Genomic DNA, 21086 nt, shown 5'->3' on the forward strand with positions numbered 1-21086 from the left:
TCATCTTGTGTCAAATTGGAATAAGAATGTCTTGTTGTTAACTGAGTTCTAATTTCGTTTTCCACCTTTAATTCAAAATTTTTTAATTGGTGTATAGGTGGGTTAAATGTACTTTTTCGTTGTAATAAATGGGAATTTTTATCTAAAGATCCACCCTTGAAAAAAAGCTCTAAATTCTTTTTCCGAATGAACAACTTGATATCTACCAACAATTTAAAAATGTCAATTTTCTGTGTAGGAATAAAGGTGAACCCTTTCGAGAACAAATCAAACCAAGACTTGTCTATTTGTACAAGACCAGATACTAGAGTCTGATCAATACCCCCCCCTTAGAAGGTCAGAGAGGTTAATGAATCAAGGTAAAGTATTTTACAATTCAAAAAACTACAGGGGAAGGGGGAGGGGGAGACCATTTCAGAGGAACCAACAGTTTTGGAACTAACCAAAGGTATCACTAACAACAAGTACACTTGGAGTTATGATGGATTCAACATCTTTAATTATTCAAATGTACAAATAGACAAGTCTTGGTTTGATTTGTTCTCGAAAGGGTTCACCTTTATTCCTACACAGAAAATTGACATTTTTAAATTGTTGGTAGATATCAAGTTGTTCATTCGGAAAAAGAATTTAGAGCTTTTTTTCAAGGGTGGATCTTTAGATAAAAATTTATTACAACTAAAAGTACATTTAACATTAAAAATTTTGAATTAAAGGTGGAAACGAAATTAGAACTCAGTTAACAACAAGACATTCTTATTCCAATTTGACACAAGATGAAAAGAATACCTTAAGAGTTATTAGTAATAATCCTGGCCTACGGGTAATGAAGCCTGATAAGGGGTGGTGGTTATGGAGACAATCCAATATGAAGGAAAGATGATGGATTTATTAAATGACTCAGACAAATATTCTAGGGTATCCATCAATGAAGTAAATATAGCATACAGAAAAATTCAGTTGCTACTACAGGATATGTTAATGGAAGGGTCTATTGACCATAAAACATACAAATATTTGGTAGTGGAGAAACCCAAAATTCCTTGCATTTTGGAATCCCCAAAGTGCATAAGAATAGTCTTGATCCACCCCTCAGACCCATAGTGTCAGCTGAGGGCTCAATAACAGCCCCTTTAGCTAAGTTTGTTGACCATAAGATTAAAATGTTTTAGAAGGTCGTGACAATATTCTAAAAGATTGGGATCTTTTGAGAAAACTGAAGACATATCTTTTGGCACTATGGATGTAATTGACTTGTTTGGTTGTATACCCCATGATTTGGGGTTACTTTGGTTCAAGAAAATTGGTTGAAAGTAAAAAGATGACACACATTGATTTTAGAAATACTTTGACATTGATGGAAGTAGTATTAAAACAATTTTATCTACTTCCAGGAGAATATTTCAATGCATACCAATATAGTTATGGCATTTTGGGAGGAAAAATTTCTTCTTAATTCTCCGTTATTAAATGAATGTGTGTTATATACAAGGTTTTGGATGATTTATGTTTTTCTGGAAGGGGAACAATGAACAGTTCAACACCCTCTTAACCTACGCCAACAATACTTCAAGTTTTTGAAGTTTACTAGTAACTTCAACTATCAAGAATTAAGATACTTAGACGCTTGTATTGGAAAAGTAAAGGAGAGTTTACATCAAGTATTTATAGAAAGGAAACCTTCTCCACACTAGTTGCCACCCTCCACATCAGAAGAAGGGAGTTTTAAAAGGGCAACTAGTGAGATTGAGTAGAATGAACAATAAAGTATTTTTGGAAGAAACTGAATATTTGTTTACTAGGAGAGGTTATCCTTTAGATTTATTTAATAAAGTACTTGATGAAGTAAAAAAGAAAAGACTAGATTCCTTTGCCCCTATATTGGGCAAGGATGCTTGTTTGGTCCCAATTCAACAGCAGAAACAGCAACAGGTGGATGAGACGACAGGTTTTATTTCTACCTTCTGTGAACAATCCGTGTTGGTTAGGAACATTTTTTCTAGGGAATGGAATAGTTTTTCCAAGTTCTCAGATTTAGAACATATATTTGATAAAGAATTAACTTATATTTATCGGCAGAAATATTAAAAACATTTTGGAAGGAAGTCTGAATGCCTTTTCTATTAACAAAAGTAGTAAACAAAAGAAAGGATTATTTAAATGTGGAAAATGTAATTATTGTACACATTTAATATGTGGAAATACCATGTATTTACAAGCAAGAAATATGACTTTGCATCTAAATTCTTTTGCCAATTGTGACACCTATGGCATCATTTATATAGCTATTTGTAAAAAGTGTTCCTCTTTCTATGTTGGTAAGAGTGAAAGAAGGCTTAGACAAAGAATATACGAGCATTTATATGATGTTAGGGTGAAAATGAAAAAATTAGTGTTTAGTAAGCATTCAATACAATGTGAGACCCCAGGATATCAGTTTTTATTCTAGAGGTTGTTCCCACTAATCCTAGGGGTGGTATGTGGAAGCACTTATTGAATATAAAGAATTGTACTGGCAATTGCTTTAGAAACTTTGGACTTAATGACATGGTATCCATAGCTCCAGTATTAAAGCTGAGAGCAGCAAAGTTATAATTTTAACATTTTTAAAGCAATTCAGTTCCTATATATTCATTTGTATTTTAATTCTTTGATATATGTTTATAGTATTCAGATGTAGTTTCAATTTTAGCCACTAGATGGAGTTTTGTTTGTTACAAAGAAGCTTTCAGATTCTATAAGATACATTACAATGTATTTTAAAAGTTTTAAATATTTATTGAATATAATTAAAGTATTTTGTGGAGTTAGGTTGAATTTTAAATAATTGTTTGAAATTCTACAATATATATGTTTTACTTCATTGTTCATTTTATGCTCTTTTACACTCAAATTGACTAATTACCTTTCAAGAAACAGTGTGTTACATGATTGGTCTTGGGCTATGACACATTTCAAATGTTGTATTTAAGCATTTGTTTCACAATATGGAGAGTTTTACTGATGAAGTTGGTGACTAAAACGTTCCTGTGTAAACGTTATTGGATTATCAGCATCTGTTTGGAGTGTTGGCTTGTTACATTTTATCTTGGAGCTTTGGAATTAAAGCCTTTAAATCTTCCAGGACCTGGATTTATTTGTGCTTGGTTCAGTGGTGCTTTTACAAGTTTGTGTTTTCACTACTTGCTCTTTAACTTTTATCAGTTGCAGATCTTGGTCCTAGGGGTTCAGAGACAGGAGAACTGGTAAGTTGATTGGTCAACTAACGCAATTGATTGGCTTATTGACGCCTCTCAGTCAATCGTTTGTTACGCTTGCTTCTTCCATGAAAATACCAGGGAATCAGGAAGCAATACCTGTTCGTTCTACTAATAAGGAGATTGTTTTAAACAATTCAAACACTGAGGTTTGTTTTGCTGAAGAGAGCCAGCTTTGACAATAGTTTGGAGGGCTTTCCTCATATAACAGTGGATAATACTGGTGCCAACAACGCTGATGCTGTGGCAGTTAGACCTAAAAGTCAAAGAAGACAGCACCAAGGTGCTGGGGACAAACAAACCAAGGTTGCAGGTACACAAAACTGTTTTCTGACTGTTTAAAACCAAATATGACTTTAATTCTGAGAATGTCTCAGTTAAACATAGTGTTTCATTTTTTACCTTACTAAATGATTTTGAATATTATTTGGTCAAATACAAGACTTTGGACATTGACAATGACTATCTTAAACATTGTATTTCCCTCAATATTGTTCCTAAAGGTTTGAGGGTTTGTAAATACCCTAACAATGTTTTGGATGGAACAGAATTTAGTAAAGAACTGGTTACTATTTACAATTGTGGGTTCAACATTATGAAGGCTATTATTAGGAACAATGAGAGGTTAATGGAAAAGTTACAGTTGGATATTGACAATATTAACAAAGCACTTCTGAGTGACTTGCTATATACAGTAGAAGAAAATAAATTAAAATATCAGAATGTATTTAAAAGTGTGGATGAAAATGTAAAGATGTTCAAAGTAGAAAGATTGGTAAAATTAAAAGGGACCAGGAAGAGTATAAGAATAATACACAATACCCAAAACCAAAAACTACATTTAGAAACAGTTATGGTAATTGGGGTAGACAAGACACATGTGACTATGGTTGGGGAGAATGTGAAAATGGGAAGTACAAGACCAGATACTAGAGTCTGATCAATACCCCCTTAGAAGGTCAGAGAGGTTAATGAATCAAGGTAAAGTATTTTACAATTCAAAAACTACAGGGGAGGGGGAGACCATTTCAGAGGAACCAACAGTTTTGGAACTAACCAAAGGTATCACTAACAACAAGTACACTTGGAGTTATGATGGATTCAACATCTTTAATTATTCAAATGTACAAATAGACAAGTCTTGGTTTGATTTGTTCTCGAAAGGGTTCACCTTTATTCCTACACAGAAAATTGACATTTTAAATTGTTGGTAGATATCAAGTTGTTCATTCGGAAAAAGAATTTAGAGCTTTTTTCAAGGGTGGATCTTTAGATAAAAATTTATTACAACGAAAAGTACATTTAACCCACCTATACACCCCAATTAAAAAATTTTGAATTAAAGGTGGAAAGAACTCAGTTAACAACAAGACATTCTTATTCCAATTTGACACAAGATGAAAAGAATACCTTAAGAGTTATTAGTAATAATCCTGGCTCACGGGTAATGAAGCCTGATAAGGTGGTGGTTATGGAGACAATCCAATATGAAGGAAAGATGATGGATTTATTAAATGACTCAGACAAATATTCTAGGGTATCCATCAATGAAGTAAATATAGCATACAGAAAAATTCAGTTGCTACTACAGGATATGTTAATGGAAGGGTCTATTGACCATAAAACATACAAATATTTGGTAGTGGAGAAACCCAAAATTCCTTGCATTTTGGAATCCCCAAAGTGCATAAGAATAGTCTTGATCCACCCCTCAGACCCATAGTGTCAGCTGAGGGCTCAATAACAGCCCCTTTAGCTAAGTTTGTTGACCATAAGATTAAAAATGTTTTAGAAGGTCGTGACAATATTCTAAAAGATCTGTGGGATCTTTTGAGAAAAATTTTTATATACTGAAGACATATCTTTGGCACTATGGATGTAATTGACTTGTTTGGTTGTATACCCCATGATTTGGGGTTACTTTGGTTCGAAGAAAAATTGGTTGAAAGTAAAAAGATGACACACATTGATTTTAGAAATATTTTGACATTGATGGAAGTAGTATTAAAAACAATTTTATCTACTTCCAGGAGAATATTTCAAACAAGAAAAAGTTGTAATGGGGCACATTGTGCCAATATAGTTATGGCATTTTGGGAGGAAAAATTTCTTCTTAATTCTCCGTTATTAAATGAATGTGTGTTATATACAAGGTTTTGGATGATTTATGTTTTTCTGGAAGGGGAACAATGAACAGTTCAACACCCTCTTAACCTACGCCAACAATACTTCAAGTTTTTGAAGTTTACTAGTAACTTCAACTATCAAGAATTAAGATACTTAGACGTTTGTATTGGAAAAGTAAAGGAGAGTTTACATCAAGTATTTATAGAAAGGAAACCTTCTCCAATTCCTACTTGCACTACACTAGTTGCCACCCTCCACATCAGAAGAAGGGAGTTTTAAAAGGGCAACTAGTGAGATTGAGTAGAATGACTTCCGACAATAAAGTATTTTTGGAAGAAACTGAATTTTACGGAATTTGTTTACTAGGAGAGGTTATCCTTTAGATTTATTTAATAAAGTACTTGATGAAGTAAAAAGAAAAGACTAGATTCCTTTGCCCTATATTGGGCAAGGATGCTTGTTTGGTCCCAATTCAACAGCAGAAACAGCAACAGGTGGATGAGACGACAGGTTTTATTTCTACCTTCTGTGAACAATCCGTGTTGGTTAGGAACATTTTTTCTAGGGAATGGAATAGTTTTTCCAAGTTCTCAGATTTAGAACATATATTTGATAAAGAATTAACTTATATTTATCGTAAAGGCAGAAATATTAAAAACATTTTGGAAGGAAGTCTGAATGCCTTTTCTATTAACAAAAGTAGTAAACAAAAGAAAGGATTATTTAAATGTGGAAAATGTAATTATTGTACACATTTAATATGTGGAAATACCATGTATTTACAAGCAAGAAATATGACTTTGCATCTAAATTCTTTTGCCAATTGTGACACCTATGGCATCATTTATATAGCTATTTGTAAAAAGTGTTCCTATGTTGGTAAGAGTGAAAGAAGGCTTAGACAAAGAATACATTTATATGATGTTAGGTGAAAAATGAAAAATGCACTTAGTAAGCATTCAATACAATGTGAGACCCCAGGATATCAGTTTTTATTCTAGAGGTTGTTCCCACTAATCCTAGGGGTGTATGTGGGAAGCACTTATTGAATATAAAGAATTGTACTGGCAATTGCTTTTGGATGCGAATAGAAACTTTGGACTTAATGACATGGTATCCATAGCTCCAGTATTAAAGCTGAGAGCAGCAAAGTTATAATTTTAACATTTTTAAAGCAATTCAGTTCCTATATATTCATTTGTATTTTAATTCTTTGATATATGTTTATAGTATTCAGATGTAGTTTCAATTTTAGCCACTAGATGGAGTTTTGTTTCTTGTTACAAAGAAGCTTTCAGCTTCTATAAGATTCATTACAATGTTTTTTAAAAGTTTTAAATATTTATTGAATATAATTAAAGTATTTTGTGGAGTTAGGTTGAATTTTAAATAATTGTTTGAAATTCTACAATATATATGTTTTACTTCATTGTTCATTTTATGCTCTTTTACACTCAAATTGACTAATTACCTTTCAAGAAACAGTGTGTTACATGATTGGTCTATTGGGCTATGACACATTTCAAATGTTGTATTTAAGCATTTGTTTCACAATATGGAGAGTTTTACTGATGAAGTTGGTGACGAAAACGTTCCTGTGTAAACGTTATTGGATTATCAGCATCTGTTTGGAGTGTTGGCTTGTTACATTTTATCTTGGAGCTTTGGAATTAAAGCCTTTAAATCTTCCAGGACCTGGATTTATTTGTGCTTGGTTCAGTGGTGCTTTTTACAAATATATATATATATGTATATATGTATATATATATATATATATATATCTATATATACATATATATATATATATATATAGATCTACTTCATATGGTCGACATTTCAGAATGTTGACATTCATATGGCCGAGACCATATGATCGACATTCGAAATGTCAACCATACAATAAAAATAAAAAACACAAAAAAACTCACCTTCATGCTGCTAGCAGGGAGGCTATGCCACACCCCGGAACTTTAATATACCAACTCCGAGATCGCACTACAGTGTGGAAGATGAAAATCTTTCCATTCTGCACTGTATGGAGATGTCTGTTCCGCATGATCGACATTTCGAATGTCGATCATATGGTCTCGGCCATATGAATGTCGACATTCTGAAATGTTGACCATGTGAAGGGAACCCATATATATATATATATATATATATATATATATATATATATATATATATATATATGTATATGAATATACATATATATATATATATATATATATATATATATATATATATATATATATATATATACATATTGAATGAAGTTGTTTCAACACTGCTACCCAATTTAAAAGCATTTTTTCAGTTGTAAGGGCTACATAACTAGTGTGCACTTTTTTGTAATTGTTGTGCATGGACAGCCGCGGTGGTACAGCAGTTGCATTGTTAACCGTGGTGGTACAGCGGTTGCATTGTTGCCACACAGCAAAAGGTTCTCCCGTTCGATTCTCAGCTAGTGTGCGGGGAGTGCCTTCTGTGTGGAGTCTGCATGTCCTCCCCATGGTCGAGTGGCCTCCGAAAGACATGCGTAAATGGGTGTGCCTTCGCTGAAGGTTGGGTGTCGGGCTGGCAACTGGGCACCATAAAAATCTATTGCCAATCATTAGCGGACCAGAGTTCCGCTGTGGTGACCTCTTACTGGGAAAAGCCGAAAAGACAAACAAACAAAGTAGTCTATATTGCTGTGCATTTTGTACTTTGGTTTCTCAAGGGGGTATTAACCATAGTTGGAAAATATCACAACCCACCATTAGGTGGTACTAAGAAACAGGGTGAAATCATTTATAGGTGAAGATCAAGAATTTCCAGCTGGTAACTGTTTTTTCTTCTGCAACGTATTCTTATTTTTTTTTAAAAAGACAAGAATGTGAAGGATTCTTTGGGATATTAACATTTTCTTCAGCAGCCCTTATCATTATCTATAGCTGGTTTACTACAAAATGACTTATATTCTGTGTACCACTTCATGTAATCATTTTAAAGGTTCTGTTTATACGTTGGTTAAGGTTGTGAGCTCTAGTTCCTATGGTACAAAGTTTGATTCCCTCAGTCCTCATTGCATACTGTGTGACCCTAAAAAGTCACTTAACCCACCACTTCTTTTAGGTCACCCCTGAAAATGGACTGTGTGTCCAGTGGGCCCACCTGGTTAACAAACAGAATTATTAACATTCTTCAATGTATTTTCCTTGTCTATGTGGTTGTGTAAGGGCTACAGTCTGGTAGAGCAGTTACCACATTTGATAATAAATGTCATCTCTGCCTCACCTCGTGAAATAGAGTGTTCTTGTTTTTTTCACTTATTATTTAAAATAAACACATGTTATACATAAGAAAACATCCTTGCCTTTGTCTTTATTTTAACTTCACTCTTTGTGTACTATATGACATGGGATGGTGTTGGTTCTACCATGCATAGAGTGCAAGGATTATCATACAGACCCAGAAAGAAGTAATACAGCAGTCAGTGTTAAACCTTGGGAATAATTTCCAGCAAAATTCAGGAGAGCATGATGCAGAGTTTTGCTGGAGAAAATAATAAAACTGGAACAAACTGAAGTGAATATGCAAATCTGTTGTCTTATGTGGATGCAGTGTCTGTAGGCTATGTGCTGGTAAAAATAAAAGTGCAGAAGGAGAGTCAGAGCACAGACATGAAAGGTAGGCATGTAAATTGTGAGGTCCCTCAAATGTGCATTGACTGCTAATAATTTCCACTCTGCTCCTTCTTAAAGTCAAATATATCTCCTAATACTTACACAACTTTATTTCTTAATTCATTCTGATGCTGGACAACCAAATATAAGAAGGTTAAGAATATGCCAATGTCTCCAGAAACAGAAGAAATTTTTATATCAAAACAATTTAAATTATCTCACAAGGCAACTACTGAGTACAAAATGTGAGTTACACACATACCTCTTAATGCTCTGTACTCCTGGTTCTTGTTGATGAGAAGGTAGCGTGGACTCTCAGGACAGAAAGGGAGTGAGGTATACTGAATGACAGCCGGCACCACAGACAAGGACAGCATTAGTGGCCAGTGTTTGGGAGTACCCAGCATTTCCTCGAGACTCATAACCTATGAAAACAAACTGCAGTTCAATACTCACAGCAAACACAATGTACCTTTCATGCTTTCTATCATGTAGGCCAGGCCAGCTGGTCACATCAGATGTGGTTGAAGCCCCTATCCTTCACACAATGTGCCCAAAATTTTAAACTTTGTCCAGCTGAAAATTATATACTGCCTGATGTGCAAAATTTCCCAGGTTGGATTATGCAGAACACTAAATAAATAACCCAAATCCAAATTCAGAAATTGTTGGAATCTAAAGCCCACATTCAGGTTGGCACAGACTAAACAGCAACCTGTTCAGGATGCATCAAGTATCTCTGGAGTTATATGACAACATACTGCACAGCTGCCACAGGCATGCTCAATACAGGCTCATTTCAATATTTGCAGCTGCCCATAAGGCAAAGCATCAGCCTTCTACCCACCACAGAAGACATCATCATGGTACTGATATTTCTAACTCACCTTCTCACTTTACCTTCTCCCAATTACTAGTGCTTACCTTCTGTTATAATACCATTCATGTAAGTAAGGATGTTGATATTTACCTGATCTCCACTGCAAATACTCTTGTTCATCAAATGGTTCCTTTATCTACCTAAACATCATTATAAAGCATCCAGGATGTTGTAATATGCAGCAGCCCTTTTTATGTCAGTATAAAATATACATGGTGATCTTTATGCTCCATTTGCATCTTGAACTATTTTGTTCTTTCTATATATTTTGTTTTGTATATATATATATATATATATATATATATATATATATATATATATATACTTGCACAGTCTGCAGATCTCTTCCCTCATTTTTCTGTTTCAAAATTCATATTCAGCGATGTAGATCATGATCAATATCCTGCACAAACACTGGAGCTGAATGACAGCTGCTTCCTAATACACCATACAGAGATGTACACTGTTAAATTATGTTTCATTTGGTAGGGAGAGATCATTATAGAAGATACATATTGTCAAATGGGGTAAAGAGCATCACTATAATTCTTTCAAGAGACAGATGAACAGACAATTGGAATTACTTGGTAACTGACATGAATGACAATGGCTGTTAGAAGAGAGAGGTGATATTTAGCACTGCATAAGGGAGCATTGTTCTGGCAAAGATTAACCATATAAATACTGTCTTACCTGAGTGTGTACAAACACACACACACACACACACACACACACACACACACATGCACACACATGCACACACACATATGTATATATGTATATTTCACTATGACACAATTAACTCTTCATGGAACTTTGGTAGCATTTGAAAATTGTAATTTCCTTGATGATAGGGCAGCCACGGTGGTGCAGCGGTTAGCACTGCTGCCTCACAGCAAGAGGTTCTCTGGTTTGATTCTCAGCTGGGGTGCCTTCTCTCACAGCAAGATGTTCTCTGGTTCAATTCTCAGCTTGGGTGCCTTCTGTGCAGAGTATGCATGTCCTCCCTGTGGTCGTGTGGGTTTCCTCTGGGTGCTCCGGTTTCCTCCCACATCCCAAAGACCTGCTGAAGGTGGATTGTACACTCTAAATTGGCCCTAGGTGTGAGTGTGTGTGTGTGTGTGTGTGTGTGTGTGTGTGTGTGTGTGTGTGTGTGTGTGTGTGTGTGTGTGTGTGTGTGTGTGTGTGTGTGTGTGTGTGTGTGTGCCTTCCGTGGAAGGTTGGGTGCCGGGCTGGCACCTCGACATCATAAAACTCCACTGCCAATCATGAGCGGACAGGTGATCCACTGTGGCGACCCCTAACTGGGAAAAGCCGAAAGAAGAAGAAGATTGCACTGTGAGAGTGGTGGCATGGAATAAAACTGGGTAAGACAACTTGGCATAAAATACCCCTTTCCCTGGGTGATCAGCCATTCTTCAGACTCATACAGCAACCAAGAACAGACTGCTGGGATTAAATCCAAAAGTTTCATGTAGAAATTCCCCTTCACTCATAAAGCACCTCTTCCACTCCGACACACACCTCTAATTGCTTGACTCAGCAGTAAATGATCATAAACAGTGGTTAGTCTACTTTTTATGGGACACTTCCTTTGTGTAGAAAATAAATGGACATTTGGCACATCCAACAAAAACTGGAAAAGGTTATCAAATTTGTGGTTTATGGTTTGAAATGCTCTGTTCAAAATACTATGTAAATACTATATAAGGCAAACTTGTATTTTTGCTAGGGTCAGACTCATGTAACACATAAAAGATATTCATAATATGTCTGATTTCAGCGCAGCAATTTCTAACGTGTCATTATTATCCATCAGTCTGACATTTTTCATTTTGTACAATATTCCAGATGCTGTCTTGTATATAGATCCAGCTTTGATGAAGCACACTATACATTAGAAAATTTGTGTCCTAAGACATGAATAATGAATTCATTTTTGATGTTTAAAATTTGCTTTTCATTGGTTTGCATAATAAGTGTTGCCATTTGATAATTGCTCAAATCGTTCCTTAAACTCTATAAATGTACATTTTTATTAGTCAAAACTAGTAACATTGAAGGCAATATAAGCTGAGGCATGAGTTGCTTTTAAACAGTTTTGAAATAATGATATTTAATCATCCTGACCACCAGTTTGTGTAATAATTTGGTCTCTCTCTATCTCTTAACTGAGGATTTGTGTGGCTAAAAGTGTTTGCTAATTTTAGAAGTGTTCTCATAGTTATAATGTTACACTGAATGAGAGACAGAGTCCCATAGTTATAATGAAAACTGAGGTAAAGAGAGATGGGGACGCTGACAATCTCAAACAAATATGTGTGTGTATATATATATATATATATATATATATATATATATATATATATATATATATATATATATATATATGTATGTATGTGTATATATATATATATATATATGTGTATATATATATATATATATATATATATATATATATATATATATATATATATATATATATATATATATATATATATATGGGTCTACCTGAAAATGCCGAAAGTTGTAAACGCCGATGAAGAGAACACCGACACCAGAAGATCAACAACGGAGAAGACCGACAGTTGAGAATCCCGATGCTGAGAACATCGACATGTTAAGGTAAGTGTGCGATAGGGACGGACGTTAGGGTCAGGGTGTGGGTAAGGTAAGTGTGTGATAGTGACGGACATTAGGGTAGGGTGCGGGTCAGGTAAGTGTGCGATAGTGATGGACTTTAGGTTTAGAGGCAGGTTAAGTGAGTTAGGGTTAGGGTGCGGGTAAGGTAAGTATGCGATAGTGACGAACCTTAGGGTTAGGGTTTGGGTTATGGTTAGTGCATAGATAGTTGTGTATGTAAGGTTTAGTGCAGGTTTGTAAGGTTTTTGATGTGCTTGTGTTGTGTGTGTGTTTTTCGGGAAAATCATTTGTTTTGTTGATTGTTGGGATTGTGGTTTGTCGGGCATGTGAAGTTTTGTGTTTTTGAACTTTCTTTTTTTTTCGGTTTTGTCATGTTGGTTATTTCATTTTTGGTGTTTTGGCATGTTGGGGTTATCAGGTAGACCCATATATATATATATATATATATATATATATATATATATATATATATATATATATATATATATATACTTATATACATACATATATATATATATACAGAGATAGAGAAAGAGAGACATTACTGTGTTAACAATAGATTCAAAATTATGTAGAACTATTTTGCAGGCATCTCGTTTTGCTTTGAAATGCATATATTAGTTCTCCTTAGAATAATATGATAGACAACAAGTAAAGGGAGTACAACAGTTCCTTTCTTGCTTTCCTTTGTTGCATTAGATATGTTAGCACACAGATCGATAAATGCACATTCTGGCATGTGCAGCTACAGAGAGGTACGTGCGCAGGGAGAGATACTGGCAGCTAAAAAATTATGCTAACACACATATGTGTTCATATCCACATACAGATACATGCTACATATTTAAACATGGCCATGAAGAAATAGCCAGTGCCACAAAGCAATATATACTCTGTTTACTGTAAGACATGTTTCATATAAACTTCATATCTTATCTTATTCATATCTTAAAATGGATGGTATTAGGAAGACTCTGACCTGTCCAAGGAAGATGCCAATAGTGTAGAAAAGTTGGTTCATGGTAGAGAAGGCTCCCCTCAGAGCGGTAGGTGACACCTCTTGAATGTAGAGTGGTATGAGGGCCATGCTAAGTCCACTGTACAGACCAATCACCAGGCGTCCAATAATCAGCATCTCTGGAGATCCCGCCATCTTTGAGAAGCCCATTAGCAGAACAGACAAGATGGCCAGCATGTTGGTAAGAAGAATGGAGTTCCTCCTAAGCAAATAAAAAAAGACATGTGCAGCTTGTTTAACAGAACACAGTTCTTTTAGCCTTCCTGCACTTGAGTATATGTATTGAAAGCCAAATGAGATATGAACATAGTCTCCTAACTTTTACTGTGAGCATCAAATAATTAACAGTTATTTATAATCAGCAATAAATCACTTCAACATCTTTTTTATTTATTTATTTTTTATCTGAGACATCATCTATTGAGAGACACATTCTCATTTTCAAGGACTGCACACAAGAAAGGAATTATACAACTACAGACAGAAGACCAATGAAAGAGAATCACACTCAGGAACTAGAGACACAATTGTTACTCAAAAGAGTAAAAATCAAGAGTAAATAGTTAGGGTCAATCATAGTTGTGGTCAGTCATGGCCTCAAAAATGATGACAACATGACCAGCTAATAAATAATATAAGAAAAGAATTTTAATATGTTCCCAGATTGAGTCATCTTTTTTTATTATATTTTCCACTGAATGAGATTACAATCCCCTCCAACACACATCTTTTTTTAAGTTGCATATCATGCATAAGACTTACAAACCATGTCAGTGTCAAGTTTAGCTGTTTATTTTTTTATTTTGTTTTTTAACGGAGTACTTGAACTAATCCTTATTAGTTCCTTTACAATCACAAGTGGGACAACTATTATGTCAATTGTAAAAGCAACTGTATGTCATCAGGAAATGACAGTACCTTAGAAAATCTCAAGCACACATAAAAACAAAAAATACATATACTCCACACAGAGTGGGCAGAAGTCAGGACTATACTCACACCCTTGAATTCTTATTTACACAAACTTAAGATATGAACTGCTTGCATGTGTTAGTTGTGTTAGCTGAGTGTAAGTTACTATTATGTTCCCTCCTGGCTGCAGTCTTCTAGATCTATGGTTGACATTATGGTTAATGCAACTTAAATGTAATGGGCAGCCACATATATCAAATATACAAGTATGCACATAGACACCACATTTGCTGGTGAGGGACGCTGTAGTAGCAATCTAAGCAGGGTATAACAGATTTTTCTGTACCCAGTGATAATCGCCAGCTCATCTTGTGGAATGTGTAGATGTTTACAGGAAAGCTAAGGGACATAATATTACCACTGTGTTGTGAATCTATTTCGGGTCCACCGCTCAGAGGGCCATGTCTGATGCATCACCCATAATCCCCATAAGATGCTCTACTTCAAATTCAGCTTCAGATTTATTATGGTGTTTATTACCTAAGCATTTAACACAAATCTAAGTGAAGTAATGTGTGTTACCCCAAATTACAACCCTGCCCCTGCTCCTAACCCTATCAATATACCTTACCTTGCAAAAAATTCTCCTGCAACACTACCACCATTCAGACAAACTCAATCTGAAAGGGTTTGAGCTCTCAGACCGCAAAGGGAAACTGTTTCTTTTTGAAATCTTCTGTTTGTTTTTTAAGTTACTTTTTATTAAAAATGCAAGAATTATTCAGCTATGACTTGATGTTTTTGCAAATTTTAACATCTTTTTCATTTACTACATTATATATATTGCATATGTTTTATTTCTTTATAACATCTGTTATTCAGTTCAGCATTACATAAATTGCCCAGTTCCTGACTTCCCTTAAATCTCAGTCCCTCTCCTCCTGCTGAACATTATTCTGCAAACATATTCTTCCAAAAAAAATTGCATTTATTTTTTTGCAATTTGCTCCTTCCTTTTTTAAAGATCCCACTTCCAGTTCTTTTATCTGTTTTAAAATATATAATACTTCAAATGCAGTTGATATAGATTTTGATTTCCATTTTGTATTGCTTTTTGGGAGATAAGAGAATTAAACTTAATAATCTTGATTATAGTCATAAACTCATGTGTGTCTGTGTATATATATATATATATAATTGACGTCAAAACGTTAAAGAGCAGAATTTTGATACATACTGCATATACTTCAAGGATTACCATGGAGCAGAATAATTAAAAAAAAGTGCACCTCCTTACCCCATGCTAATTATATATATTCACTCCAAGACTGCACAGTGCCCATGGAAAGTGAATATTCCCCTACCCAGGAAATGTCAGTCTGCTGCACACATTGGCCATCTCCTCCTGTTGACCAAATGGTGTCAACCTACCTGCTGTCACCATTGTACTCCATTCAATTAAATGGAGTACTCCCAGATATCTATCTGTCTAGATAGATAGATACATATAAGAGTTCATGACTGGGTCTATATTAGATGCACAAAACTGCTTTTCAGCAAACACATAAAGAGCAACACATATTCATCGAACCGCATTTTACCGATTCAATAAATATGTCACAGGGCAAGGAGGTAGTTGGCCAACTACACGGAGTTGCCCTTTTCTTCACTATAGTGCAATCTCAGAGTTGGTATATTTAGTTAGGGGGATGTGGGGGCACAGCCCCCATGTTGGGGGGGGTGTGGGGGAAGAAGCCCCCCACCTGATAATGAGTTTTAATTTTTATTTTTTCCGAATGGCCACGTGAATTTTTTCACTAGGAAAAAATTCAATCATGTGGCCATTTGCTCTTTACAGGTTTCGCATATTATGTGTCAACTTTTATGTAGTCGCACACATGCGCTTTCGTTGTTCTAATATAGACCCATTATGACTATTATATACTTATAGATAAATATGGATAGATAATATGTATATGGGTTTCAAATCATTCATTGAATGTACATTTTATTAAACTGAAATTTTAAATCAAAAGTGAATTTTTCTGAAATGTAAATGCATAGAATGTCATTATAGTGAAAAGAATGAAAATGTGGCTATCTGTATAGCTACATACTTTCCAAACAAAAACAATGAACTAAAATGTAGACAAGTAAAAACACATAATGAGCTGGATTCACGAAGGCTTGCACGGAGTCTAAGAGTAGAGTTAGACTCCATGCAGCCAACATGTCCGCCGAGCGATCCAGGAACAGCCGGTAGGGGCATGCAACAGAGCTCTCAAAACTAGTCCTACATGGACAGGGCTTGGATATACAAATTACCTCAATTGCAGGCGAAAGCTATGCAAATGAGGTAAATTTGCGATCCAGGAAACCCGAACCTGTCCGAGTAGGAGTAGTGTTATTTGCAGAAATGTACTCAGTTGACAACTGAGTACGGTTCTGCAAATAGCAAAACGGAGACATGACAGCTCCAAAAAAAGGATGCATTTACAGGAGGAAGCATGCCAATGGCCAAAAATATGGCCATTGGCAATGTGAAGTGATGCAAAATAAAAATAAAATATCTTTTTTTTTTCATCCCGATCTCTGGGGTTTAAGCATAGCACAGCGCCGCGCAAACGCGCTGTGCCCTAAAAACCAGAAAAGCAATAATTAAGATCCACAAATGTGGATTTTATTGCTGATATGAATTTACAATGCAAGGAAATGGCAGGCTGAAGACAACATGGCCACTGAGTAGAGGTTGCTAAGGGGGGGAAGCTCAGTCTAAGAGATGTAACCAAGCATTAGTAGGCAATCCTATGGAAATGAGGGTTAGGATAGTGAATTGCAAGTTTACATAGCAAATGAGCACAGTCAGTGGAGTGTAGGAGTAGGATAAGGGGAGTAACAGAGTAGAAGATAGGTGACATCATGAGGGGGGTATGTATGAAAGAAGTGAAGTTCATTGGAGCAGAGTGTCATGTGTCAGCTGACATTTACATATCATTGAAAGAGGTGTGTCAACAGGTAGGCTAGGTAAAGTAAAGAAATTGAAGGTGTATGCCGTGGATAACACCAAAGTTTCTTGTTGAGCATGCATGCATGTGCGTGCGTGCCAGTAAACTTGAGTAAGACAGTGTGCGCGTGTGTTAGCGTGTGTGTGCACGTGTAAGCCGGAGTAAGCATATGTAAGGCTGCGTAAATAGTTGTAAGCGCGTTTGCACCGGTGTGCTCACATTTTAACAAGAATAAGCAAGTTTTAGTCCATGTAAGCATGTGTGCGTGCGTGATAGCTGCTGTGTGCATGTTTGCGCTTGTGTGCGCGGTGCTCCCCTATGAGGAAATAGAAAGGAAAAAGGAAGCGCACCAAATAGTAGGAAGTTACCAGGGAGTACTAGCAGAGCTAGCAGGTGAAAACAATCAGAATCAGGCAATTACACAGGGAGTACACTAGCCCAGCACTTAAAACTCTGCAAACAACAGTCCATTATGTTTCTCTCAAGAGACATTGCAACACTGCAGTAAGCTAATAGAAGTGAAAACTGAAAAAGCTTTACTGAGACAAAAAAATGTTAGGGGCTGCCATTGCTGTTATAAGGCAACATATGCAACATGCTGAGGGTGGTGATAATGCAAATGCTGCTGGACAACCCACAGTGAGGAGACTGAGAAGAGTGTACAGGCCCAGGGTAACCTACCATGGGCTACATGAGCTGGAGTTAGTGGAGTGCTATAGAGTGGACAGAGACCTCTTGCAGCAAATTGTTGAGCTGTGCAGGCCATGCCTCACACACAGAACCAACAACGGGGAACCCATCCCAGTGGAAACCAAGGTATGTGCTGGCCTAAGAATATTAGCAACAGGTACCTTCCAGAGACCAACTGGTGATATGATGGAGATATCACAGGCATCAGCATCCAGGGTACTGCACCAGTTCCTGGATGCCATGTCAGCACATGTCGGTGATCATGTATATTTCCCCAATTCCCATGAGGAATTGGCCAGCAATATATGTCTCTTCCAGCAAATAGCGGAATACCCTGAGGTAGTGGGTGCAATAGACTGCATGCACATATGCATCAAAGCACCAGCCGGTGAGCGTGGTACAATCTACTTCAACCGCAAGGGCTTCCCCTCCATCAACTGCCAGGTCATGTGTGATGCCCAGGGCATAATACTGAATGTGTGTGCTGACTGCCCTGGAAGCTACCATGATTCCCATATTGGCATCTGATGCAGCTGTACCAGACATTTGCCAATGGGGACATCCCACATGGTCACCTAGTGGGGGATGCTGGCTGTGCACTGGAGCCATGGCTGATGACACCCATAAGAAACGCACACACACCTGAACAGGAACGCCATAATGAGGCACACGCACAAACATGAAATGTAATCGAGCATGTGTTTGGGCTGCTCAAGTCACGGTTCCGGTGCCTGGACACATCTGGTGGAGCCTTGCAGTACTCACCAACTACATGTACCCAAATTGTCATGGTATGTGCTATGCTACATAATATCATCCTGCAAAACAGTTGCAGCAGGACCAGCATAGGCCTGGACCAAACAGACCCCACCATTGCCAAGGCCATCACAGGCAGAGCGTGACTCGGAGGAGGAATAACCTGAGCCTGCCCCAGTAGGCAGAAGGAGGCATGCCCAGTATGCTTTGGCCTTGGCAAAGAGGCAACGCATAGCACATACACTGGCTCAGTAGGAACTCTGGAAATGATGCCTCTCTCTGACTCTCACATATAGTAAAAGGGATGCTTAAGTTGACACTACCTGCTTCCAAACATGTATAGGGAGTGTAGTATGCACATCCGACATAGTGAGCCCTGCAGCACCACCTGAGGCATGATTGCCATGTGTTAAGCAATATAAAGCAGTGCTAAACAGCATTTACCACTATGTAGTATATGTAAAGAAAATCACACACACCAACTAGCACAACTGTGGTCAATGTTGAGTAATATTGGCCAAAGTCCAGCAATGTTGGTTAATATTGAGCAATGTTGGACAAGCTGGGTCTAAGTATATGAAGGTCTCTCCAAACACCATTATATTGGGTGACTTCAACTACCCAAACATTGACTGGGAGCATTACTCAAGCCCCAACACCCTAGCCCAAAGGTTCCTCGAATTTATAAACTCAAATGCTATGGAAAAACTAGTCACCACCCCCACAAGAGGGGATAACATACTGGACCTGGTCATCACCAACATGGGGACTCTATGCTCCATACCAGAGGTATTCCCCTCATTGGTAAGATCGAACCATAAATCAATCTCACTGGATATCCACATCCCGATCCCACCCACAGCCCAGAAAACAACAGTGAAAAACTTCTCAAAAGCTAATGTCACACTTCTCAAAACTGAGGTGGAATCCTTCAAGGCCCCCAGGCCAGTGGAAACTACGGCTCAAACTGCAGAATCCTTTATAAACGCATTCTATGGACACTTTCAGGAATGCATGGATCATGCTATGCCAAACAAAACCAAGACCCAATCATCCAAATAGCAGGCGTCCTGCCTGGTGGACCCCAGCCATAAATAAGCTGTACAACAGAAGGAGGATGCTACTGCAGCAAAATCCCTAAAAGGGAACGCATCTCTGATCAGTACTATCAAAAAACTACGATCCCTCATAAAATCATCCAAGTCCAGCTTCGAGAGAAAAATTGCACAGGACACTAAAGATAATCACAAGGTTTTCTTTAGTTATGTTAGGAACCTGGGTGGCAACTCCCAGATATGCTCAGAGTTGGTCCAAAATGACAAAAAGTACACTGAACCCACAGACATTGCCAACATCCTGGCAGACAGGTTCAGTTCAAACTTCTCCCCCCTTCCCCCCTAACGAGCAAATATCTATCCCAGCAGAGTACTGCCTCCCTGACATCTCAGATGCGCAGGTGAGAGCCGCCCTCTCCAAAGCAAAAAACACAGCATCAATGAGACCAGATGGTGTCCCAGGCTGCGTCCTACATGAACTCCAAGAAGAGCTAAACCCCCACATAAAGCTGCTGTTCAATCTCAGCCTTACTACAGGATATGTACCCAAAGAATGGCGTACAGCAACAGTGGTCCCACTCCACAAAGGTGGTACCTCTACGGACCCTAGAAACTATCGCCCCATAAGCCTGACTAGCCTGGTCTGCAAAGCTATGGAGAGGATCATCATGGAACTCATAAACAAAGACATTGGTGACCTACAGACACTGGATCCTACCCAATTTGGCTTTGTTAAGGGCAGATCCTGCCTCTTAAACCTGGTCGATTTCTTTGAAACAGTCACCAAGGCCATTGATGAAGGGAAGGTAGTCCACCTGGACCTCGCAAAAGCCTTTGACACAATACCCCACTCCGGCATCATAGATAAGCTCTCCAGCTTAAATATAAACCCCTATATATTAAGATGGGTTGCAAACTGGCTCAAGGACAGAACCCACAGTCAGAACTGCTGGAGCCATGTCAGACTCTAAACCAGTTACAAGTGGCATCCCACAAGGCTCAGTCCTAGGACCTCTCTTGTTCGGCATATATTTTTCGGAGGTTCAGGCTAACACGGGAGGACTGTGGCTGACCA

The 21086-nt window shown here is 37.3% G+C and overlaps 1 protein-coding gene across 3 annotated transcripts in view; it reads right to left on the reverse strand.

The window, feature by feature from the left end:
* The window catches only part of LOC122808685 (solute carrier family 2, facilitated glucose transporter member 1-like), a 621069-nt gene that overhangs the window by 285091 nt on the left and 314892 nt on the right, over positions 1 to 21086 (reverse strand). For all 3 annotated transcript variants that reach the window (XM_044079667.1, XM_044079668.1, XM_044079666.1), the window contains 2 exons: positions 13555 to 13795; positions 9315 to 9477 (listed from right to left, as the gene is read on the reverse strand). In XM_044079667.1, coding sequence (XP_043935602.1) covers positions 9315 to 9477; positions 13555 to 13795 — 404 coding nt within the window. The remainder of the gene's footprint in view (positions 1 to 9314; positions 9478 to 13554; positions 13796 to 21086) is intronic.

This window comes from Protopterus annectens, chromosome 8.part0 (assembly GCF_019279795.1).
Source record: "Protopterus annectens isolate FY-2018-M chromosome 8.part0, PAN1.0, whole genome shotgun sequence".
NCBI lineage: Eukaryota > Metazoa > Chordata > Ceratodontiformes > Protopteridae > Protopterus > Protopterus annectens.